General features: G+C 40.0%; 2 protein-coding genes across 4 annotated transcripts in view; one reads left to right on the forward strand and one right to left on the reverse strand.

Annotated features, from left to right (window-relative positions):
- ARL13B (ARF like GTPase 13B) overlaps nucleotides 1-25,397 on the forward strand; it is a 51,931-nt gene that overhangs the window by 11,330 nt on the left and 15,204 nt on the right. The window lies entirely within an intron of this gene.
- On the reverse strand, nucleotides 4,180-5,055 carry STX19 (syntaxin 19). The gene has a single exon (XM_009480948.2). The coding sequence runs from the start codon at nucleotides 5,053-5,055 to the stop codon at nucleotides 4,180-4,182; it is 876 nt and encodes a 291-aa protein (XP_009479223.1).

Genomic DNA, 25,397 nt, shown 5'->3' on the forward strand with positions numbered 1-25,397 from the left:
CATTACAGAGCAAAGTAGAGCTGGAGTCACTGGCCCACTCTTCCTTTTGTCATCTTTTCTTCCATCCCATCTATTGTACTATGGCATGCCCTAATCTGACAGTACGCCTGTGCATGTGGCAGCTCTGCGTTTTGCCAGGGGTAAGAAGTTACACTGCTGACAGAAGAAAAGTAAAGGGAAAGAAAACTCTTGCTCCTCATCCTCCCTGATAAAGGAACGGATAGCAAGCCTGAGTACTATTCAGGGAGAAGTGGAGGCCCAATAGCCTGGAAAAAGAATAAGCTGATTGTGCAATGTGGGCATAAGACCGGTACAAGACACTCTATATTACAGTAATATGGGAATCTAAGAGTTCTGATATTGTTCAGTGTGATACTTGCTTCAAATTGAATTGGTACTGTGGCATCTTATATCACCGCCCATGGAAGTATCACAGTATCATTTTAAGACAGTTTTCCTAAAGTTCTGATGTTCCTGGCTGTTACTGACTCTTAGCACAATTTACTTGAAGACATTAAACTTTGGCATTTTTTTTACTGTTCAGTGTTACTACTTAATTTATGTTTGCTTTGCTTATGTAGGCCTTGTTTAACACTCAAGTGCTTAAGTAGTTAATCAGTCTGTTATGTATGGGGAAACTGAGTTGTAGAAAGTAAGAGTTCTTGCAGTTCTTACGTTCCTGGGTCAATTCTTCTGCCAGCATCCTCAAGACTCATATAGGTATGCAATTTTAAATTTTCTTCTCTTAGAATTTTTCCTGTCATTCCCTTTATCAGAAAGGAACACGTAGACTTATGCAGGCAAATACTGGTTTTGTTTAGGGTTATTTTTGTGTTTGTCTGTTTGTTGGTTTGTTTTTGGTTTTTGTTTTTTTACTTTGACATGAAATACATGCAAGAGGAAATACAAGTCCATGTACTATGGCTGATAACTTTATACCAGAGAGATTGCTGGGCAGATTTTTTTTTAGTAAAAAGCTACTTTCTACCTGTTATTTTGGTGATGAGGGATCATAGTTATGAATATTTCACATTTCTTATTAGAACACTAGCAGCTCTGCTTTAATTTGTTTGCTCTTCTGCATAACTATGTAAGTAAAAAAAAAAAAACACTGGGAAGTTATTTTAATGATTACTGCAAAATTTCTGCTGTTAATCATTTTGAATGCTCAATATCAAGTTCTTATGATGTCAATGTAAGTTGTAGTTGATACTAATTACTTTCAGTTAATAGCACCTCATTAAGAAAAAGCTTTCCACAAGTCTTTCTGGTTTTCTCTCTTCTCAGTTATTCTGCAGCATGTTATGTATGTTTCTGTTTTGCCATTTTCTAACAAATAGACAGCTGAAAACTACTTGAATTATTTACTTGTGTATGGATAGGTAGCTGTCTTCCTGAGTATTAGTGAAACTCGAGTTTTCTTCCAGGATTTAAAGTACAGCTCTTGTTTAACAAGACCATGTTTACTTCAAAGAAGCATATCTGTTGTGTGAAGAGGAAGGGCTAGCCCAGGAACACATTTCTCTCTCAGATAAGGATGCTTGTGTGAACACTCCTGCATGGGGGATGCTCTGTAAACAACTCGTGTTTGTTGTATTTTGGTTTTCTGTCAACATTGGCTGCAACAATCCTTCACAGAAGTACTGTAATGCCTTTCCTTTTAAGGGGCCAAGAGAGAAGGAAAGGGTTATCTGTTATGTAGCTTTGTGTTTTTCTAAACATAAAAACAGGAAAAGAAGATGGGGTGGTGTTTCTGTGTAGTGCATATTTCTGTGTGTATTACATACGTTTATATACATACATACATACATACATACATGAAAGAGCATGTTGGCCATAGCAGTTTTTTTTCTCTGTATTGCTTATTGGCTAGTTTCTGCTCTGCCCTTGGAATGTAAAGGTAGCTTCCATATATGTAACAGTTAAGGGGGATTATTTAGTGGAATAGTATTAGCAGTGTCATTATCTAATTTCTTTTTTTGTCACTACTGTGTAAACAATCTTTTTCACTTTAGGGTTCAGACCTCTGATTGTACTTGATAACAGTTAATTTCAGTTGCAATTTTAAGCTGGGATGGAAGGAATCCAACTATTTACAAATATCACAATGTGAAAAAAATTCGGTAGTCCCTTTTGATAGTAGATTAATTACATCTGGTGGAAGAAAAATCAAAGACATCTAGCTCACTTAATGTCTGCAGAATTGCAGTGCAATTTCCCTCAACTTCTCTGACTGTATCCAGATACAGTGGTATTGATTGTGTCTTTGCACAGTATAAAGTACGTTCCTGTTTTGGTGTTTGGATTTGGTGTTTTCTCTTTTCTTTTTGGAAACAACTTTTTTTATCTCAGCTGCATTGTTATTTTCTGTTAAGTTGCATTAGAGCACTATTTCTCATTCAGTTCCAAAGGGGGTTGGGTACAGAGCAGAAGCCAACCATTGGGACTATGGAAAGCAAAAGCACTCTGCATCTGCTTGCTTCTCTTCACTGCAGAAGTAACTGCTGCTGCAAAATAAAGCAGTGGTATACTTCCTGTCTTGCTAATTTGTCTGTTTCATAAGGAACATCTAAGTTATCTTCAGGGACAGGCTGAGTCAATGGCTAGCTGCTCTGTTTTCAGGTACTCAGGGAAGGCATTCATATTTACTACTTTAGGCCTCTGTCTTGCATACCTACATGAGGATCCTAGGTGACTACAATTTCATGGAACCATTTAGAGTTCTGGAAACCCTCGACTAGTTCTTCTGACCACTCCTGTAATGGTACAAATAAATTTGTCCTATACTGTGTCCGGTTCTGGACTTCCCACTAGAAGAAGTCCATAAAGACAAATGTTGATTATACTATAGTGAGTCCAGAATGCTCAGGTATTGGAACGTGTGACATATGAGGAGAGTCAGAAAGCTGCATTTGTTTGGACTTAAGATGAAGAAACTAAGGGAGAGCTCTTCCGTCTGCCTACTAGTAAGGTGTGGAGGTAACAGGACAAGGCACTTCTCAGAGGCATGGTGGTAGGATGAGAAGTGGTGACAAGAGCTGCAACCAGGGAAATTCCTGTCTTGATTTGAGCAAGAGTTTGAGCAAGAGGTTGGTCTGGATATCTGCCAGAAGTTCCTTCCAACCTAAATCATTCTCTGGCTCTAGATTATGTTGATTTTTATAAGGATGGAGTTCTATTTCTTATTATATTTTTAATTATATTTTTTTCCTTCATTTTTGTACTAGCGAAAGTGAGACTGCAGAGGCAAACGCATATTTAGATAGGCTAGGCAGCAGTAAGAACATGTCTTGCCACTGTGTAATAAAGTATCATATTCCCCTATCCTTACCTGCTAGGGGTCTGCCTATGTAGGTGAATAATGTAATATCTCTGTGTCAGTTTATTAATACTTGGCTTCTCAGCAGGCTGCTGACAAATGTCCCTGTAGGTTTGGTGACGTGGTCTTCTGCTGCTAGTGATCATTAATGTGTTCAGAAAATATCAGCTCAACACCTATCTGTAAGAAATACAGAATTGTGTTCTTAAAATAACCCAATGTCTGGTTTGCATTCCATACGACAGTGCATGCTGTCCTAATATAACATGAGCATTATTTCATTATGTTGAGTAGGTAAGAAAGCCTCTAAGTAACTTTTCCTATAGAGGCAGTATTGAAACACTCTTGATAACTGTTTTCTGATTTCTTCTTTGGTTTAGGCATCAGGTTCTGGATTGTTACTGAAAAAAGTATTAAAATTTGAACCAAGTAAATATGAGTGCTAAAAAAACACAAGGCAATTAAAACCACTAATTGTTATAAAACGTAACTAAGCTGTTCTTATAAATCCTGTCTTTGAGATTAACAATATTTTTGATGCTTTCCAAAAGCACAGGTGGTTTGTTGCCACATTGTTTTAGCTTGTTATGAATGGAAGAACAAAAAAAGTGTCACTTGTGTCCTTTGATCCTTTTCTCTAGTTCATGTGTTTCTGTGAAAACCATAAAATTCAGGGAGAGATCAAGATCTCTCTGCATTCTTCGAAGCCTGTTTGGAAAAACAGATGCAGTTTTTCCTGAGAGCTGTGTGGAAGGGGAAATGGGAAGAAAAATGAAGCAATTGAGGGATCCAGAGACTGCTTTACAAGATCGGTTTACTAAACAGGAACCATTGGTATTTCAAACAATTAATTTATTTTCTCATTTGCAGCATGGACAACACCAGCAGCATACTGCTTTGCAAGGGTTTCTCTTTCGATACTTGACTGCAAGCCTAAATTTTTCTTTAGATACTTGAGTGTATTCTTGAGTGTTATTCATACTGATTTCAATGTTGTTGATCATCTCCCCTTGCTCCTCCACCAGAATTGATATCTGCATAAAAAGTTCCGTTAAGTCTTTGATCTGGTTCTCCAGATTGACTAGTTCTTTGTGTCTCTGTTCAATCTCCGAAAGCTGGACTTTGGTAATTTTGACTTCAGTGAGTAGATTTTCATTGAAAATCTCCCATTTTCCTTGTTGGAGCATGTCATTGACTTCTTCCTCAGATACCTCTTTACCTGCTACTTCAAGCTGCCGGATGATAAATCTTCTGCATTTCTCCTGCTTAGCAGTTATAGCATCGTTGTATGAGAGCATAGCATTTAGGTAACGCTGGGATAAGAAAGCGTGCTGGGAAGCAAGAATTCTTACTGTGGCACGTGATGGCCCATGTTCATTTTCAGCTTTTTTCACTGTTTTTGACAGTTCATCCAAACATGTTCGTATGTGCTCTGCTTGAATTTTTATTTCTCTTGCTATGTTAGATTCCTTTTTAAGAACACTGAATCTTCTCATTGAAGATAATAGGCTTTTTTGTTGTTGACTGAATTTATGAACTTCCTCCACCAAATTATTAATTTCATTCTGAAGCTTCTGGATTTCATGCAAATGCCTTTCAGTTATGGGCTCTTTTTCATAAATAATGGCCTGCTGTTCGAACTCCTCCTGCTCTTCTTGTACAGTTACACCGTTGTTTTCTCCAGCTATCTGTAGTTCCTTAGCTCTCAGTTTAAGCTCTTGGAGGCGGTCTCTCATGGTTTTTCTGTCAGGTTTTTTTCAGGTTTTTTTCCCCTCTTGCAACACAGGGAGTTAACTCCAATATCTTTTTTTCTTGTTTCACTGTAATCAAAGTATAACAACTGTCAATGTTAGTAGTTATCTGTATACATGAAAAGTAGTTTTGGAGATTAGAGCTACTTCCCTCTGCACAAAAGTAAAGTAAAAGTAGCAGTGAATTGGAAATGGTAGGTATGCTGAACAAATGTACCAGATAGGTGGTGTCAGTGTGCTTCACCTTTTAATACAGTTTATGTAGGACTTAACCATAACCTAAAGTTTCTAATTTGTCTTCAGATGGGTACAGTTAACAGTCTTTTCTCAGCTTCTTCACTATAGTGTTTTTCCACATACAGTGATTTGTAGTCCAAGCCCATTTTTGTGGTAGATTTGTGGTGTAGGGTCCAGAATTTAGAACAATGATGAATATGGCATGTGGAGAGGACTTCTATTTTGGGGAAGAAGAGAGGAGTAATTCAAATTCTTACTTTATCGTTACTCCTTATTTGATGAAAACTAAGCAACTTTTAAATCTTTTTGGAAATAGAAGTGAATCTGCTGCTGCATTATCTGCTGCTCAGTAGGAAACACACACTTCAGCTTTTGAGGTTATGAGATAGACTATCTAATGAATCAGACTTCTGGCATGAATAAGCTAGTTTAGGCTTTTAGTTTAACCACACTGAAAAATCTTTCTCCATTTTCCTTGCCTTCCCTTGCCTGGGGAGTTGAACTGATAGTAACTGAAGCAGTTAACTCTACAGCAAAACATAACAACAGAACTCTAATAATTTAGCAGGAAAATACATATTATTTTTAACGTCTGAGTTTTCATAGAGGTGGATCCATATCACTAACATTGCGGCTTGAAGATTTTCTAAGCTTTTTTCAGATTACTGTCATCTATTCTTACATTGTCCTTTGCAGTCTTCATAAAATTTATGCAAATGTACTTTGTACACCATAGTGAGATACAATTCAGTATTTCTTATTTAATAGCAAGTGGATTTAGTTCTGTTTTCTACCCTAGCTGTTGTGCAAGCTTCACTGAAGATGAGTTTAATGGTGTACTTGGTAGTGTTAGGTTAATGGTTGGACTCTATGATCTTAAAGGTCTTTTCCAACCTAAACGATTCTACGATTCTAAGATATAATTAAGAGAAAGTTTCTGTTGTATATGTTTTAGAAAATAGATCTAAGTTCTAGAAAATATCCAAGTTCAACTATTTTTAATTATAGAGAAGAAAGTATTTTCCTCAAACTCCACATGAATGTTTTCTTTGGACTATGATCAAGAATGGAAAATTTCAGTTAAAAGTAAAATGTTCAGGACTAGAAGATTATAGGATTTTTACTTAGGGTCTTCTGGTTAAGTCAAATGTGTGTCTTTCAAAGGGTTGTTCAAGCATAAATGTTAGTACAGTAGTACCTTTTGGGTGTTTTCAGAGGTTTCAGGGCAGTCTTCTGAAATAGTAGTGTTTTATAGGTGCATTTCTTCTTAAACCCCAATTCTAAAGTTGGTGGGGGGTGTTTTGGTTTAGTTTCTAATAAGTTAATGCGGTATTTCTCTATAGTATCCAAAAGGATGCATTTGTAATAACTGCAGAGGATCCATCCAGTAACCTGTCAATATGCAAATGATTTTGTTACATTTGAACAGCTTCAAATGATACGGCTGTGGTATCTCTGGTCCCTGATGCATATTTAAAGTCCCTAAATAGATTTTTGCGTAATATAAGTCACGGAGTTGAACAGTGTGAATATGTCTTCCACAGGCTTAAATCTGGCTGTCTACAGGAGGATTAGCTGAAAAACAAAACTTGAAATGCTACAGAGATCAATCTTGAGAAAGAATGTTGATATTCTACCCCAGTGTGGACTTTCCTTACCGCTTTTTTTTTCCCCTTTAATGCCTTAATATCTGAATTTAGTGTTTGTTGATTCACAAGAAAATCCAAAAAGCCTGGCAGTCATCAGAAGTTACGGTAATGTACTGAGACTTGTGATCAGGCAAGCTTGCAAGTAATTTATTGGAAAACACTACTTTGGGGTGGGGAAAATGCAACATGTATTGATTGTTTTACAGTAATTCCTCTTCATTGCCTAACTTGCTGTGTATCTCCCCACAGCAGAAGTGAGGCAATTTCTTCAAGATAACATTCTTTAGGAATGTTTCAGAGCTGCTTGGCACCACCGAGACTGCCACAGGGAAAGTTCAGTCTGGGGCATGTGAAAAGAACCAGGAGCGCTAAACAAGGCTTCAGAGAAGTGACCTGAAAATCTGTTTTAGTATAGCCTAACACATCTGTTGACCCATGTTAATTTACCATGGCTTGGCAAGCCTCTGATTAAAAGCAAGTTATAAGGGCACCATTAATGCTTATGTGATGTGGCAAGACTTTCTTGTACCGAAGAGAATGCAAGTAATTACTGAAAAGCTCTAAAACATGCATGCAGTCATCCAGTTACTCCTTCAGAACACACTACAATTTCTCAAAAGGGCAGTTACCAATTTTTCATGTGATTAATCTCCTGTGGTTTGTAAGTTAAACACAGGAGCATAAGAACTATACTGGGCTTCATCTTCAATTTGTGTATACATTAATGATTAACATCTACTTTTCAATGTTTTGGGTGCATTGGTCTTGAAATAGCTGTATTTCTTGGGGAAAAAGAAAAAAAGCAACAGAACTGCAAATCTGCAAATATTCTCAAATATCACACTTGCAAAGAAGTAAGCAGAAAATACTTAAGATTGCTGTTAATGGAATTTTTTTTTCTTGTTTAAACATCAGTCTCACTAAAGAGTGGAATATAAGCAACTGAATCCTAGTTTCATATCTTATATCCTATCGGGCTTGCCTTCAAAACCTGCCACTGAATGTGCTTGTCAATAAACGTGGTTGATTATAGTGGCAACTGAAACACATGCTGGTTTCAAATAAATAAGGATGTCTTCATGACAAAGATAACCTTGGAAATTGTTGGCTTGACTTCCTGAGTGTTCCACAACAAGCTTTGTTCATATACTGAGTCCTTGTTGTTGTCCTACATGTTTGTGTATATATATGGGGGCATGTCCCGTTGTTCTTTTGATTGAGATGAAAGATCTATTTCCTTGAAGTTTTTGTCAATAAAGGGAGAATATGCCTATTCTTTTAAAGTTGAATAAAGGGAATATGTGGACTGAAAGCACTCCAGTGACTTAGTGTGTCCCCTACATTCAAAAAAAGATTTTAAAAGATGATCCTTCTGAAGTGATAAGTAGCACAGCCTAGCACAACCTCATTAGACTTTGTCTTCACTGAACGTTGGAAAATTTGGGTTAAAATAGCTAAGAGACTGACTGCAGTCAAGGCAAAGCAAATCAGTAGATGGGAAAGCATTAATTACCTTGTTACACGGTAGCTTCAAATTATTGACTATGTTTAGAAATGGCCCTAAATGGTCTTACACATATAAATCTGAAGAGCATTGGTGCGGTCTGCCCATGTTTCTGGCCTCTCCTCAGTCATAAATGCTGCTGTGTCGTCTTTTTAGATGAACTGTTACTGATGCTGAAACCATATGTTTGGAGCCAGAATCACAAGCTGCTAGCTGGTCTGTAATAAAAGATAATCTGTAGAAATGGAGTTGCTCTAATAATATGGCTGCAATAACTTAGTCAAACTGATGTGGCACTGTGCTTTCTCTGTTCACACTTAGAAGCAATGCAAGATTGAAAACATAGCCAAAGAATTTGAACCAAGTAAATATGAGTGCTAAAAAACCACAAACCCTGTCCTGTAGACAGGGCTACAGGATGGATTTGGGGAGGAGGTGGCAGGGGTAAGGAAGGGAAGGGAGAAAGAATCAGGCCCAGTTTTGCCCAGTACCTTAGCTGTACTCGGAGTCAAGGATTATTGATGTGCTTTCATACACATATTTGGGGAGAAAAAGTAGGAATGCACATGTGGCATTTCAGCTTGGTCACTCTGGCATACCTAATCTTCTAGAAAGGCTTTTCTCCCCGCCCCTCACAGTGTTTTTATCAGGCAGATCCACCGGTGATTAAGTTTCTATTTGTTCTTCTGGTAGACATCTTTATATATAGTTGACAGGTTCAGGAACACAATTTTCACATGCTTGTCAAATACATTTTAAGGGTATTGCAAGAGTCTTTGCCTTCTGATAACTTCACTGTGTTGCTCATCAGGTATATAAATCTCTCCAGTCAAACTGATAACATGTGGCTGGGAAAGTCTTTATAATGACAATTGTCCCAGCACACTGACTAGGGGAATACTAGATCCTGATGACTGGGCCACTATTATTAATCTGTCATGATGATAAAGTATGTCCTAAATTCAAAGATAATGAATTCGATGGAAATGAAAATTTTTATATTATCTCCTCCCATTTTTTAAGGGGAAAAAAAAAAGGCAAGCTGAAAGGCCTTTTTTCTTAATTGCAAAGCAGCCATATAGAATATTCTTCCACCTATCTAATTTATCAGTAGACCTAGTGAACAGGGACCCTACATCCAAAAATGAGATTTGGGCTGTATTAAGTTAAAAGGCATAAATGGATATGTGAAGTAGGTGAGTTGATCATATGGAACTCCTGTTGCTGGTTATAATTAGATTTAATGGCTTCTTTTTTGGCTTTGGTGAATTGTTCTATTTCCTCCCCACCCTCCAACTTACCAAAAAACTCCTGGTTTTTTTACTTTCCATAGTTTTGTTCGCTATTTCTTGGTTATTCAGCACCTTCATTAAAATGTTTGACACAAAAGGCTCTGTTTGTATTTGATCTTTGATGCAATTTGCAAGCCTTTTTACATTCATTTCAACATACTGTGGGCCACCAGGAGAAGAGGACTTGCAGACAATCAAGTAACAAAATTCTCTCTTTAAGAGCTCTTTGAGATGTACGATCTGTGTTCTGCATCATTCTCCTTTCTTCACCTCTGCTGAAATAGCTACTTTTTTTTTTTTTTTTTTTTTATGATTGCAACAAAAATAAGGGTCAGTTTGTTTTCCTGTTTCTTAGTTATGAGTTGATTAAGGGTACTGGGAAGGAAACACTTTCAGGCAACATGTCCCAAAGGAATTTCAGGTTACAAGTAATCTTATTTTTTATTATTATTATTTCTTTTAATCCATTTCCAGGCTGCAGTGAAGTTACATTATAGCTCTGTTATATGGTGCCAACGAACCCATATAACTGTTACTTTTGAGCTCAATGGCTCTGAGTAATGTTTGGAGTCACACTCTGGTCTGCAACTTGATTACTGCTTTAAGTGTCTTAAGTTTAGCAATAAAAAATTAGTGAGACACATATACCATTTAAATGCCTACAGTTTAATTTATTTGTAGTAGTCTGTGGGGAAAGCCAGGGGTTTGAGTTGAAATTTCAGTTTGCTCCAAAGGCTGTGCTCTGGTATATTCTCGCAAGAAAGGAAGGAACTTGTTTGATGGTGTTTTGGAATCTTGCCCTAATACCTGAACATGTATCTCAAGTAACTAAAGTAAGCAATCTTGCTACAGGTTACCTGTCTTTTCTCCTTTGTTTAAAAATTTTCCTTTAAGATAAATACCTTGTAAACAAACATGCTTAAACCAAGGATTATCACACAGCAAGGTGGTTGGATGAAAATATCTTCTTAAAGCATCACTGTCTTAAGATGACAAGTCCGTAGAAAAACATATTTGAAAATAGTTCTAAGTTCAAGTTTCTGTTTGTGAGAAGTGTGGGAGTGGTTCAACAGGAAAATACCAGAGGCAGAGAGCTTGCTCTGGTTATGAGCCTAAAAAAAGATGCCATTATATGTGGAATGTAGCTAAATTGTATCAGAGTATCTATGATACTACAGTGCAAAATCAGTAACATTTTCAGCACAGGGGACTTCAGTGTTAGTAGGTATCTCATTCTTAATATTAAAAAATACTAATATGCAAAGGTCATTTGTATTTGTCAGCCTTTGTCTCTGGGAAATAACCTGTAGCATATTGCTTCTGGCATTGCCTACTATGTTACATTGAGGAAATACAATCTGGTTGCTTGTCCCCTCGAGACCATGTAACCCACCATAACTGCCGTAACGCTACTCAGTGAACCCAAAATGACCAATATGCAGGAGCATAGAAATGGTGCATTTGAAGCAAGGTGGCGTGGGAGTTCTCTAGTTAGCATGAAATAGATCATGGGAGGTGGAGAAATGTCGATACTGAGTAAAAACATGAGATTCAAATGGAATAAAACAGGTCTGAGTATTCAAGGAGCTCATAAGACGGGTAAGAATGAGTACAAAGTTGCTGGAAAAGTGTAACCAAATCATGCTGCTGGAGTAAGCCCTCAAAGGGAGATGCAGAGGGGAAAATAGACCTTAGTTACTTAAAATAATTCAGATGTTCTTGGGCATTTGGCCAGGACTCTGTAACACAATCATGTTGTAGGAGATGTAGCTGTCTTGTGTTGATTGTGTGGTGTTGCGTGATGGGAAACAATCCTGAGAGAAAAGAGAAGGGAGTAATACAAGGTATAGACTTTAGCATAAGTGGAGTGGGAGAATATAGCAGTTTGTGAATCATACGAGCTTTTATACTTTCAAAATCTCTACAACTGTCAGTACTTGTCTTATGTTCCAATTAGAAGACCGTGGTTTTGTTGCTATTTTAATGAAGTATTCGGTTCAAAGATGCACAATGGCAAATCTGAAATTGTACGTTGGAGTTTTGGAACCTTTGTTATGAATGTGTGGCAGCAGATGTGGAAGACTTGAGGAAAAGCATCTATCACCATTTCCATGTGTATAGACAGCAATTCTTATGCTCCCTACTGATAGTTTGGGTAAGGGAAGGTGGTCAGTTCATGCTTTTGCACTGACATAAGTCACAGTTAGGGTGACACATACTGCACCTACAAGTCCTGACTGACAAAACAATCATCTCAGTCTGCAAATCAGTTAGTCTGTAGATTATTCTCCGTAATTGGTAAGGGAATGGAGTATCCCTTGATTAAAAACAAAACTGAAGAACTTATTTAATGTTTTGATGGTGGTTTTTTCACCTATTAAACTAGAGATTTACTGTCAGTAGTGCTCTTTTAAGAGACCTCAGAAATGAGCATTAGACAGAAGAAAATGTATACCTTGTAGATACCTGGGTTTATTTGTTTATTCCAGCAAGAATAATACTAGAAATCAGCACCTTCACTTAATTAGCTGGTGCAAATATGATGGCCACCTGTAGGTCACAGAAATCCAGAAAGAAAATCATAGTCTTCTCTGCCAAAAGGTCACATAATTAAGGTCCAAATATTTATATATTTTAAAGTAGTGTTTGAAAATAAGTTAGGAGCTAGAGAAAGGGCTGCAACAGAATAAAGGACAGGTGACATTCTTTCCATTTAATAGGATATGTAGTTTGAACTCCTAGTTAACAACTTTGCATTGCTATAAATACTGTTTCAAGATTTTTGTCTTTCTCACAGTAGAATTGCAGGCTCAAAATTTGTACTGTGCAACATTCCACCTCCTTTATATTTACATTTCACCTCTGTCAGACCATATAGTTACATACCACAACCTTGGAACTCACCTGTAATAAATGTAAGCATTTCCAGGCAGCTCTTTTAAAAACATATCTTATAGGCAACTTTGGCTAAACAACTTTAATGTTTGCCTAGGTATTGGTATATCAAGGTGAAACAGAGTATAAGAAAATAATTCATATTTACAATTTTTTTAAATCACTTCCAAAAATATATGGCAATATCATTTATTGTCATTGCTTTTGGAGTTACACATCTGGAAGCTGAATATAATATTCTTGATGTGAGCTTAGACATCTCGTTGGATGCAGCCTATTTGATCAATAAGTACGGTTAAACCAATCGCAGAGCAGAGCGTGTCAGAGAAATATATTTTCAATAAATAGGACTAGGATTCAGACCTGAGGTGAGAATGAGGCCACTTAACCAAAATGAAACCAATTATAATTGGTGACATTCTTCTGACCACTTCAAAAGGTACTATGAAAATGAAATTGCTCTAGAGTTGCCTAGAGATATTATGAACAGGATGAGGAATCTTATTTCTAACTATTCTTTTATTTAAATGTGACCTGGAGGAACTGTTTAGGGAAAAGGTTGAACTGGAGAAAGGTCTCTCACATCTCCCTGCAACAGCATGAAAGCAAACTCTTAATTGATGTTTGAGGCAGATAATCTTGTAGCACTTTATTCACTGATTTTTCATTATAGCTTACCCTAATATTCAAAAGATTATTTTGCATAGGAATTGAAGGCATGAAAAGCAAACTAGAGAAATGAAATAAGCCAGTTTGTTTAAGAAAGAGCCTAGTGCCAATCAGTAAAAAGTTACTGATGGGTTTGTAATTGTTGTCAATAATCCAGAAGGCAGAGGGGCTTAAGAGTGCTAAAGAAGAATGTAGTTTTAAAATCTGTTAACACCCACCATTTGGATTATAGCAGGGTCATTAAAAGCAATCTGCAAAAAGTCTGCGGAAAGAGGGGGCTCAGAGCTTAATCTTAGAGCGCCTTATGGTCTCCATGGGAGGCCTGAAACTGTTGGCTAGTTCTCCTATCTGCTTGTTTGTTAAAAATATGAAGAATTTTGTTTTCTGTGACTTCCTCAAAAAGCTAATGAACTGCCAGTAACTGAAGAGGAAAGAACAAGCAAAACAATCTGACAAACTTACATCTTAATGCCTGTTTGTGGATCAGGAGTTTGACTTTCATGGATGTTAACATAAGCAAAACATGAAGAGACTAACAAACCTTTTCTTGCTATATCTGCTGAGGCCTCACTTCTCTGGGATAAAACATCCTACTGATTGCTGTCCGCAGGATTGCCCAAGGAAAAAGTTAATAGATAAGAGATGAAATTTCTGAAGGAAAAAAAGGTAGAACAGCATTTTTAAAAAGAAGATCGACCATAGACTGAAGAATATGGCATTGTTCTTTCCCTTGTGTAGACTGCTGTTAAATTCAAAGGTTCTCGCTCTTCTTTCTTTTCCCAGGAATGCTAATTCAGTCACTCAAAACTATGACTTCTTGAAGTAGCCTTAAGGACTAATATTCTTGATCTTAGATAAATCATTCTCATAAAGATACATTTTCCATAAGTTGCTTCTAATCATGTTGATAGTTCTGATACTGTAATATTTTGACCTCAGGGATGCTTTGCTTTTTGTTAATTTTGATGTCCACCATGCAGGTTTGACCCAAGATTTTGGGTTTGTGATAACTGACTGATTAAACTTAACCCCAAAAGCAGCATCTCTGAGACACTTTTACAGATTACCCGTCGCCCCCAGTGTGTACCCTCTACAGTATTTAGTTTTCAGTGTCATGTTACTGTATGAATGAGAATCCCAGACAAGTGGAGAGAAATGTGTAAGTTGGAAAGTAACAGTGTTTAAAAAAAAAAAGTCCAAGTCTGCAGAACAAGAAAACAAATACATGTGCACACACATACCCTCGCACAAAGTACCTCTCTTCCCAAATACACCCTTTCTGTAACACTTCCTAGATTTTTTTTATGAAAGCTGAGATATAAATGTGTCCTTTTGTCCTGGTTTCGGCTGGGATAGAGTTAATTTTCTTCCTAGCAGCAGGCATAGTGCTGTGTTTTGGATTTAGTAGGAGAAGAATGTTGATAACATGCTGATGTTTTTAGTTGTTGCTGAGTACTGCTTATGCTAGTCAAGGACTTTTTCAGCTTCCCATGCTCTGCCAGGCGCACAAGAAACTAGGAGGGGGCACAGCCAGAAGAGTTGATCCAAACTGACCAAAGGGCTATTCCATACCATATGACGTCATGCTCAGTATATAAACTGGGGGGGGGTTGGCCGGGGAGCAGTGATCGCTGCTCGGGAACTGTCTGGGTATCGGTCGGCGGGTGGTGAGCAATTGCATTGTGCATCACTTGCTTCGTGTATCATTATTATTATTATCATTATTATACTGTTACTATTAGCATTACTATTTTACTTTATTTCAATTATTAAACTGTTCTTATCTCAGCCCAGGAGTGTTTCTCACTCTTACTCCTCCAATTCTCTCCCCCATCCCATCGGGGTAGGGGGAGTGAGCGAGCGGCTGTGTGGTGCTTAGTTGCTGGCTGGGGCTAAACCACGACAGTCCTTTTTGGCGCCCAACGTGGGGCTTGAGATAACAACAGATTAATCAGAGTGTATTAAGGAGTCTGTTAACAGTTGCCGGTCACGATATTAGTTCTTCTGATCTGCACCATGTTCTTTTTTTTGCAGCACGCGTTAAAGCTTGCTGTCAGTTTGTGTAGTGTGCTATGCTCTGCAGTGATTCATGATCTTTTGCTTGGGAGGCTCCTTATCAAGACCCTGACCTTGAGCATTCTTTGGTATTTGGGTTTCATACAGAAGTCACTACTGTACTTCGGGTACTACCTCATAGAGAGAGTTAGCAATTATACTTCTTACTCTGAGAGGCTTGTTGTGGAGGAAATACAGAATGGCACCTTTGCTGCTTTCTTCTATGATGTTTCCTCCTTCATTACAACAACTTTCCTGTATCTTGAACACCCCTGGGCAGTTAAGATACTTCTATTGATAATTCTTGGGAATGTTGTTTCCGTTTTGATAAAGGTCAGTAAGCAGTTTAAAAATACCATCCAGAGATCTACCCCAAGGCTGGATAGTTATGAGTGGCAGGGTGTGTGGGATCGTATGCGCAAGTACCTAGGGCAGTGGGCACCTCCAGTGTTTTGGAACTTCACCCCTGAACAAGTGCAGAATCCTGAAGAACTAGTAAAGTATTTGGAAGAAGTATGTTCTCACCCTAGCAACTCCAAAGAGACACAACTCATTGCAACATGCTGGGGACTGGCCCATGCTTATAGAGCCCTGTTCAACACTATTCAGTACCCTCAAGGGAAAGAGAGGGTCTCTGGATCTGATGACAAAACAACAGGCACTGTGGCTACTCCAACCACAGCCATGAGCACTGTGGCTACTCCAACCACAGCCACAAGCACTGCAGCTACTCCAACACCCACCACAGGCACTGTGGCTACTCCAACACCCACCACAGGTACTGCAGCCACTCCAACCCCAGTGGCAGGCACTGCGGCTAAACCAGAGAATCAACCTGCGCCGGTATCAGTTGCCCCTATACAGAAGAAGAAATACACGAGGAAATCAGTTCGTTTAGTAAGGGATGAAGATGAACCAGGGCCATCACGAGAACCAGAGGAGGAAGAACCCATAAATGAGATGGTGACCACCCGATCCCTATCCCTGAGTGAGCTGCAAGATATGCGAAAAGATTTCGGTCGTCATCCAGGCGAGCACATCATCACCTGGCTGCTCCGATGCTGGGATAACAGGGCCAGTAGCCTGGATTTAGAGGGTAGGGAAGCCAAGCAGCTGGGATCCCTTTCCAGGGAAGGGGGCATTGACAAAGCAATTGGAAAAGGGGCAAAACCGCTCAGCCTCTGGAGGCGACTTCTGTCAAGCGTGAAGGAAAGGTATCCCTTCAAGGAGGATGTTTTATACCGCCCAAGCAAATGGACCACCGTAGAGAAAGGTATCCAGTACCTGAGGGAATTAGGCGTGCTGGAGGTGATTTACAGTGACCTGAATGATGAACAGTTAACCAAAGACCCAGATGAAGTCAGGTGCACACAATCCATGTGGCGGAAGGTGGTACGGAGCGCACCAGCATCGTATTCCAACTCGTTGGCAATACTAGCCTGGAAAGACGACGAGGCACCAACGGTGGATGAAGTGGCTAGACAACTCCGGGACTACGAAGAAAAGCTCTCTTCCTCCCTACGGGCCTGTGTCTCGGCTGTGGAAAAACTGTCTGAAAAAATGTGCCAAGAGTTCCAACAACTCAGAGAGGATCTGTCCTACTCCCCACCTGCACGGACCAGTGTCTCAGCCATTAGGAGTCAATGTCCCTATGCTCAAGAGAGAGGATATAGAGGATACACACCACGGGGCACCCTGTGGTTTTACCTGCGTGATTATGGAGAGGACATGAGAAAGTGGGATGGAAAACCCACCTCAACCTTAGAGGCACGGGTGCGTGAGTTGCAAGGAAAAACTATTAGAAAAGGCGGTTCTCCCAGGAAAATTGCAGCTCCAGTTTCCAGTGAGCAGTTCCCGAGACAGAGTAAGAGGGCTAAATTTACTTCCGACCTTGATCAGGGAACTTTTGATTCACATTTACAGGAAGTGAACAACGAATACTGTGACCAGTGTTAGAGGGGCCCTGCCTCCAGCCAGGTGGAGGAAAGGGACAATCGGGTTTACTGGACTGTGTGGATTCGATGGCCTGGAACGTCAGACCCACAGGAGTATAAGGCTCTAGTGGACACTGGTGCACAGTGCACGCTAATGCCATCAAACTATAGAGGGGCAGAACTCATTTGTATTTCTGGAGTGACAGGGGGATCCCAACAGCTAACTGTACTGGAAGCTGAAGTAAGCCTAACTGGGAATGAGTGGCAAAAGCACCCCATTGTGACTGGCCCAGACGCTCCGTGCATCCTTGGCATAGACTACCTCAGGAGAGGGTATTTCAAGGACCCAAAAGGGTACCGGTGGGCTTTTGGTATAGCTGCTTTGGAGACAGAGGAAATTAAACAGTTGTCCACCTTGCCCGGTCTCTCGGAGGACCCTTCGATTGTAGGGTTGCTGAAGGTTGAGGAACAACAGGTGCCGATTGCTACCACAACTGTGCACAGGCGGCAATATCGCACCAACCGAGACTCCCTGATTCCCATCCATAACCTGATTCGTCGACTGGAGAGCCAGGGAGTGATCAGCAAGACTCGCTCACCCTTTAACAGTCCCATATGGCCAGTGCAAAAGTCTAATGGGGAGTGGAGACTAACAGTGGACTATCGTGGCCTGAACGAAGTTACACCGCCGCTGAGTGCTGCCGTGCCAGACATGCTAGAACTTCAATATGAACTGGAGTCAAAGGCAGCTAAGTGGTATGCCACAATTGATATTGCTAATGCATTTTTCTCCATCCCTTTGGCAGCAGAGTGCAGGCCCCAGTTTGCTTTTACCTGGAGGGGTGTTCAGTACACCTGGAACCGACTGCCCCAGGGGTGGAAGCACAGCCCCACCATTTGCCATGGACTGATCCAGACAGCACTGGAACAGGGTGAAGCTCCAGAACATCTGCAGTACATTGATGACATCATTGTGTGGGGCAACACAGCAGAAGAAGTTCTTGAGAAGGGAAAGAAAATAGTCCAAATCCTTCTGAAGGCTGGTTTTGCCATAAAACAGAGTAAGGTCAAGGGGCCTGCACAGGAGATCCAGTTTTTAGGAATAAAATGGCAAGATGGACGTCGTCAGATCCCAATGGATGTGATCAACAAAATAACAGCTATGTCCCCACCAACTAGCAAAAAGGAAACACAAGCTTTCTTAGGCGTTGTGGGGTTTTGGAGAATGCATATTCCAAATTACAGCCAGATCGTAAGCCCTCTCTATCAAGTGACCCGGAAGAAGAACGAATTCAAATGAGGCCCTGAGCAACAACAAGCCTTTGAACAAATTAAACGTGAGATAGTTCATGCAGTAGCCCTTGGGCCAGTCCGGGCAGGGCAGGATATTAAAAACGTGCTTTACACTGCAGCCGGGGAGAATGGCCCTACCTGGAGCCTCTGGCAGAAAGCACCAGGGGAGACTCGAGGTCGACCCCTAGGGTTTTGGAGTCGGGGATACAGAGGATCCGAAGCCCACTATACTCCAACTGAGAAGGAGATACTGGCAGCATATGAAGGGGTTCGAGCTGCTTCAGAAGTGGTTGGTACTGAAGCACAGCTCCTGCTGGCACCCCGACTGCCGGTGTTGGGCTGGATGTTCAAAGGGAGGGTCCCCTCTACACATCATGCAACTGATGCTACATGGAGTAAGTGGGTTGCATTGATCACACAACGGGCTCGAATAGGAAACCCCAGTCACCCAGGAATCTTGGAAGTGATCATGGACTGGCCAGAAGGAAAAAACCTTAGAATATCACCAGAGGAGGAGGTGACACGTGCTGAAGAGGCCCCACTGTATAATAAATTGCCAGAAAATGAGAAGCAATATGCCCTGTTCACTGATGGGTCCTTTCGTCTCGTGGGAAAGCATCGGAGGTGGAAAGCTGCTGTATGGAGTCCTATACGACAAGTCGCAGAAACTGCTGAAGGAGAAGGGGAGTCGAGTCAGTTTGCAGAGGTGAAAGCCATCCAGCTGGCTTTAGATATTGCTGAAAGAGAAAAGTGGCCAGTCCTTTATCTCTATACTGACTCATGGATGGTGGCAAATGCCCTGTGGGGGTGGCTGCAGCAATGGAAGCAGAGCAACTGGCAGCGCAGAGGCAAACCAATCTGGGCTGCCGCATTGTGGCAAGATATTGCTGCCCGGGTAGAGAACCTGGTTGTAAAAGTTCGTCACGTAGATGCTCATGTACCTAAGAGTCGGGCCACTGAAGAACATCAAAACAACCAGCAAGTAGATCAGGCTGCTAAGATTGAAGTGGCTCAGGTGGATTTGGACTGGCAACATAAGGGTGAATTATTTATAGCTCGGTGGGCCCATGACGCCTCAGGCCATCAAGGAAGGGATGCAACGTATAAATGGGCTCGTGATCGAGGGGTGGACTTAACTATGGACAGTATTGCACAGGTTATTCATGAGTGTGAAACATGCACTGCAATCAAGCAAGCCAAGCAGTTCAAGCCCCTTGGGTATAGTGAACGATGGCTGAAATATAAATATGGGGAGGCCTGGCAGATTGATTACATCACGCTCCCACAGACCCGCCAAGGCAAGCACTATGTGCTCACCATGGTGGAAGCAACCACTGGATGGCTGGAAACATATCCCGTGCCCCATGCCACCGCCCGGAACACCATCGTGGGCCTTGAAAAGCAAGTCCTGTGGCGACATGGCACCCCAGAAAGAATTGAGTCAGACAACGGGACTCATTTCCAAAACAACCTCATAGACACCTGGGCCAAAGAGCACGGCATTGAGTGGGTGTATCACATCCCTTACCATGCACCAGCCTCCGGGAAAATTGAGCGATACAATGGTTTGTTAAAGACTACCCTGAGAGCAGTGGGTGGTGGGACGTTTAAACATTGGGATACACATTTAGCAAAAGCCACCTGGTTAGTCAACACCAGGGGATCTGCCAATCGAGCTGGCCCTGCCCAATCAAAACTTTTACGTACTGTAGAAGGAGATAAAGTTCCTGTAGTGCACATGAAAAATATGCTGGGGAAGACAGTCTGGGTTACTTCCCCCTCTGGCAAAGGCAAACCCATTCGTGGGATTGCTTTTGCTCAAGGACCTGGGTGCACTTGGTGGGTGATGCGAAAGGATGGGGAAGCCCAATGTGTACCTCAAGGGAATTTGATTTTGGGTGAAAATAGCCAATGAACTGAATTGTATAATATTAATTGCTTTATAATACTGTATGTTATCTCTTAACTATATGTTATCTCTTAACTGCATGTTAATATAATAATATAGTAGGTTAATATTAAGTATATAATACTATATATTATGCTTTCTATATGCCGCATCAATGGTATTGCAGTAAGAATTGCCCAGCTTAATGAAAATGAACTTTGATGAAACCATGTTGGAATGAGAACTGACTTCAGCATGCAACAGTCCAACACTGCACACCACCTCTCCTGCTCTGAAAGACTGTGATGACAGATGGAACCCAAAGTCATGGGCTAAATGAACTCAATGGACATTTTAGAGGGATGGGCCATAGACGAAGGGAATGATATCTGTGTGTATATCAAGATAGGGAAAGCGGTGGTGATTAATTGGAACACATTGGAAAGGGGAGGGCCTGTGCATGACGTAGATGGTATAGAATAAGGGGTGGATACTGTCCTGGTTTCGGCTGGGATAGAGTTAATTTTCTTCCTAGCAGCAGGCATAGTGCTGTGTTTTGGATTTAGTAGGAGAAGGATGTTGATAACACGCTGATGTTTTAGTTGTTGCTGAGTACTGCTTATGCTAGTCAAGGACTTTTTCAGCTTCCCATGCTCTGCCAGGCGCACAAGAAACTGGGAGGGGGCACAGCCAGAAGAGTTGATCCAAACTGACCAAAGGGCTATTCCATACCATATGACGTCATGCTCAGTATATAAACTGGGGGGGGTTGGCCGGGGGGCAGCGATCGCTGCTCGGGAACTGTCTGGGTATCGGTCGGCGGGTGGTGAGCTATTGCATTGTGCATCACTTGCTTCGTGTATCATTATTATTATTATCATTATTATACTGTTACTATTAGCATTACTATTTTACTTTATTTCAATTATTAAACTGTTCTTATCTCAGCCCAGGAGTGTTTCTCACTCTTACTCCTCCGATTCTCTCCCCCATCCCATCGGGGTAGGGGGAGTGAGCGAGCGGCTGCGTGGTGCTTAGTTGCTGGCTGGAGCTAAACCACGACACCTTTTCATACTGGATTTTTTTTCACCAAATCTTTTGGATTGTAAAGTAAACTTTAATACTGATTTTTTTTTTTTTTTTTCATTTTCCTCTTTGCTCAGTAATTTACATTTTAGAAACAGGTCAAGGAACACACATAGTTTGCATTCAGAATTTGTTTTTCTCTGGCATGTCTTCTGGCTTCTAAGAGAAATATTGTTGCTGAACTGTAGATGTCAGTTGTGCCAATGCACACATACACTCCCTTTCCACATTGTTTCCCATGACTCTTAAAGTTCAAAAGCTCTCTAGTCGCTTCAAAAAATCCTACTTGATATAAAAACAGTTGGTGCCTACCCTTTCGTTATTTCTTGCATAAAGTAAGTTTGTTACACTAAGAAGGTTCCAAATATACTTTATGTGAAATTGAAATAAGCCAAGCATGATTTTATATATGAAAGCTTCTCACTCAGCAAACTTAATGTAGTAAACCAACAGACACTCTCCTGTGCTTTCAAGTATGTTTTGATGTATACCTCCTACAGTTTTTTAAACATGAAAAACTGCTATATATGAAGTTCTACTGACTTGGAAAATTAAAATCAAGGTCTATCCTTTGAGATAACTCTAATGGCGTATTCCCTAAAGAAGGAAGTTTTGTGCATAAAACTTGCCTCAAAACCGAGCATTCCTGTGCATGAGCAGCAGAGCTCTGAGACTATATTCACCCAGAGAAACATCCAATTCTTTGCAGGGCAGACATCCATTATTTGTATGTCTTGACACTTAGGCACATTTCCATTCTAAAACACACTACACAGCCTTTTTCTGATATTTGCAACTTCGTAAACATTAAGTAAAAGAAAAAGTCTTTACCTTTTATCTTGTGCTGGTGGCTTTCTGTTTTATCCTTTACAGAGGAACTCCTGAGGGTAAGCTTCAGTATAATCTGAAAAACATTGTTTCGAATATTTGCCTAAGTAATGTGTCTTGAGTGGCATTCCATTAAGTATTTTCTGCATGCCTTCTGCTTCTAGTTCTTAAATAATTGTCCAAGGGCTCATCGTCAGGAGCGGTGGTGTGAGAGAGAAGCTGACTTCTGCAACTGCAGTAGACAGGCAAATTGATTACTTTCTACTTGGGGAATCTGGTTTTGCCTGTTTGAAACCCAGCCCTGCTGAGAGGCGGATCACTGCTGGAGCTGCCCAGGAGCAGAAAGCGTCTGGGAGCAGCTCCCTGGTAGATAGAGGCCTTGTGAGCTGGAAGTGGAGCACTGCCTACCTATGAAGCACAAGTGGAAGTGCAGGGATTGCTTTCTTCTGCACTGAAGCGCAGAGGAAAAAGGAAGCGAGGCTAGGTCGTTCATACATTTACTTGAAAGAAGAAAAAAAAAATTCAGCATAGTAATACCCATATCACAGTCAGTACCTTAAAAATATTTTAACTCCATTTATAAGTTTGACCTAAGGGCTAAAGTGGCCAAGGGCGTACAGCAAGAAATGTTTGACCCGTGCAAAACCACTTCAATTCTTGGGGAGCATAAGTTGGAGGCAGATATTTGGATATGCTATGTTTCCAGATACAGCACCTCAGCTGTATTTTTTGAATACAGCCAGTATTGCAACAGGACTGCTGTGGAGAAAATGGAAGCTAATTGACCAAAAAGACAAATCTTAACACCTTTCAAGGTATTAGAGGTTAAAAATCAGCATCTACTGCAAGTTATAGGACGTTAGTGTCACACTTACACTGAGCTATGCAGCTTACCAACATTTCATTCTGCTTCAGCTGTGCTTTGTAGAATGTGCAGTCCAATAACACAGTAAATAGTTCAGTTATTTAATCTTCAAGTGAGAAGGGAATAGGCTGTGGCAACAAACTGTGTTCAGAAATATTTTCTTCAATTATGTCTAGATGAATTGACAGTACTGCTGAGGAATGCTTTTTGAGACTAAAGTGCAGTGCAGTAGGATTTTCAGACTGTAACAAAGATAGGTTATGTGGGAAAAAAAAAAAGTGGAGATAATTGTTTCCAATCTTTTAATTACTTTCCATAGCTTTCTTGAATTTCATTTCAGTTTTTCCCTGGTTTAGCTCTGGCCCGATTTCATAGCTAAATACTGAGAGGACGTTACTTGTTCTGGTTGGTGAGAAGGAATAGTGCCAGAGTATCATAAGCGTATTGAAAATGTCATAGGTTCGGTATATGCATTAAACAACCGTTAGGGAATCTCTGCACTAAATCATACAAAATAGTGTAGAAATACTCTTTTTGTTGAAAAGTGAGAATGTATTATCAAAGGAGGGGTGGGGAGGAGAGCCTTATGCTCTTTCTAACTCTGCAGGCAAGTCAGCACAGTTTTGATTATCAGTAGGATGTAGGGGCTTTTATCCCCAAGATGATGATAAATAAGTGAACCTTTTGGACCACAAATAGTTAAGACTGATGAAGATTGAGAGAGAATGACATTTGAGAAGCTGTCTTTCTATGGTGTCCTTCATAAATTCTTCTTGAAAAGAAAGATTAGATAATGAATCATAGTGCATGAGGTTAATGGTAACAAGGAATTTTTTTTGAGCTGTAGATGCAACACAGCTTTTTGTTTTTTAATGTCTCTTTGAAGCTAACAACTCTCTTGGGAGTAAAATAATTAAGAACTGAGGTGCTCATACTGCAATTCTGGAAAATAGGAAGGAATAAGGTTTTAGATCAAACTGAAGCGCTGACAAGTTCTGCTAACTATGGAGTGAGTTCTTACCATTGTTCCTTCCCAGCAAGGAGTATGATAAATCCAAAGTATAAGCTTTGACCTAGCATTCCCTAAAAGCCATTTGATTTAATGATGATGACTTGAGATTTCAGAAGAAAGGCTATGATGTCTGGTTCCAAAACTATCTGCCTTTGTATTCATGGAAGCCAAATATTTGTGATTTTATCCAGAAACTTGAATCAGAGTTCTCATGTAATGGAAGGGTTGCTAAATTTCAGAACAACATTATTTTGGTAGAATGCCTTTATTAGAGAGAGGCAAGTGCAGTTTTCAGATTCCCTAATGCTATGCGATACTCCTCTTTGCAGCTTTTGCACTTAGCTTGGATTATTACTGTTGTAGAAAGAGCAAAATAAGATTGCATTGTATGCTTATATTCCAAAATGGTCTAACACTGATTCAAAGAAAACAGTACCAGTTTTCATGCTGCAAAATAGCAACTTTGAACAGGAGTTCATAAAATATTATTTAATCTCTTTTCATAGTTCCTAGAGTTTTACCACACTAGCTTTTAATGAAAAGCAGGTAATGGGAAAAGAAAGGCTATATAACCTATTGTCATGAAGAGTTTTCATGGAAGATGGGAACAACTCTTTTTTGACTTGACCTCTTTTGTGAAGTTTTGTTTATTCCTTATAAAACTCTCAGACCCTCAAGAAACATTAATGATTTCCTATGTGTTTCTTTTTGTCATTTTTGTTTGTCTGTTTAAAATATATATTTTGGATTTCTACCTAAATTTCTCCATTTGTATTAAAATTTGCTTGTAAGTGAACTCACAAAATCATTGACCAACATGACTGCAAGTTTACTTTTTTTAAGTTTCTTCTTAGGGAATACATCTGCTTGGCTAACACATTTCTAAATATGTAGGTAAACTTACGTTGTTAATCCATCCTACTTTCTTGGATGTTGACCAATTTAAATCCATTTTAATCAAGAAATTGAAGTCTCAAGTATAGCCAAGTTCTGTGAGTTTCATGAAAATTATTACTTGGACAGCTGAAAGAAATCCCCACAAGGGAAAAGATTTTGCCTTTCTGTGAGAGGTGGTTCCATACAGGTGTTGGCAGTTACCCTTGTTTTTTCTTACATGTGG

This window comes from Pelecanus crispus, chromosome 1 (assembly GCF_030463565.1).
Source record: "Pelecanus crispus isolate bPelCri1 chromosome 1, bPelCri1.pri, whole genome shotgun sequence".
NCBI lineage: Eukaryota > Metazoa > Chordata > Aves > Pelecaniformes > Pelecanidae > Pelecanus > Pelecanus crispus.

Coding starts and splice junctions, on each gene's coding strand:
- STX19 (XM_009480948.2), bottom strand. CDS start 5,055: ATGAGAGACCGCCTCCAAGAGCTTAAACTGAGAGCTAAGGAACTACAG.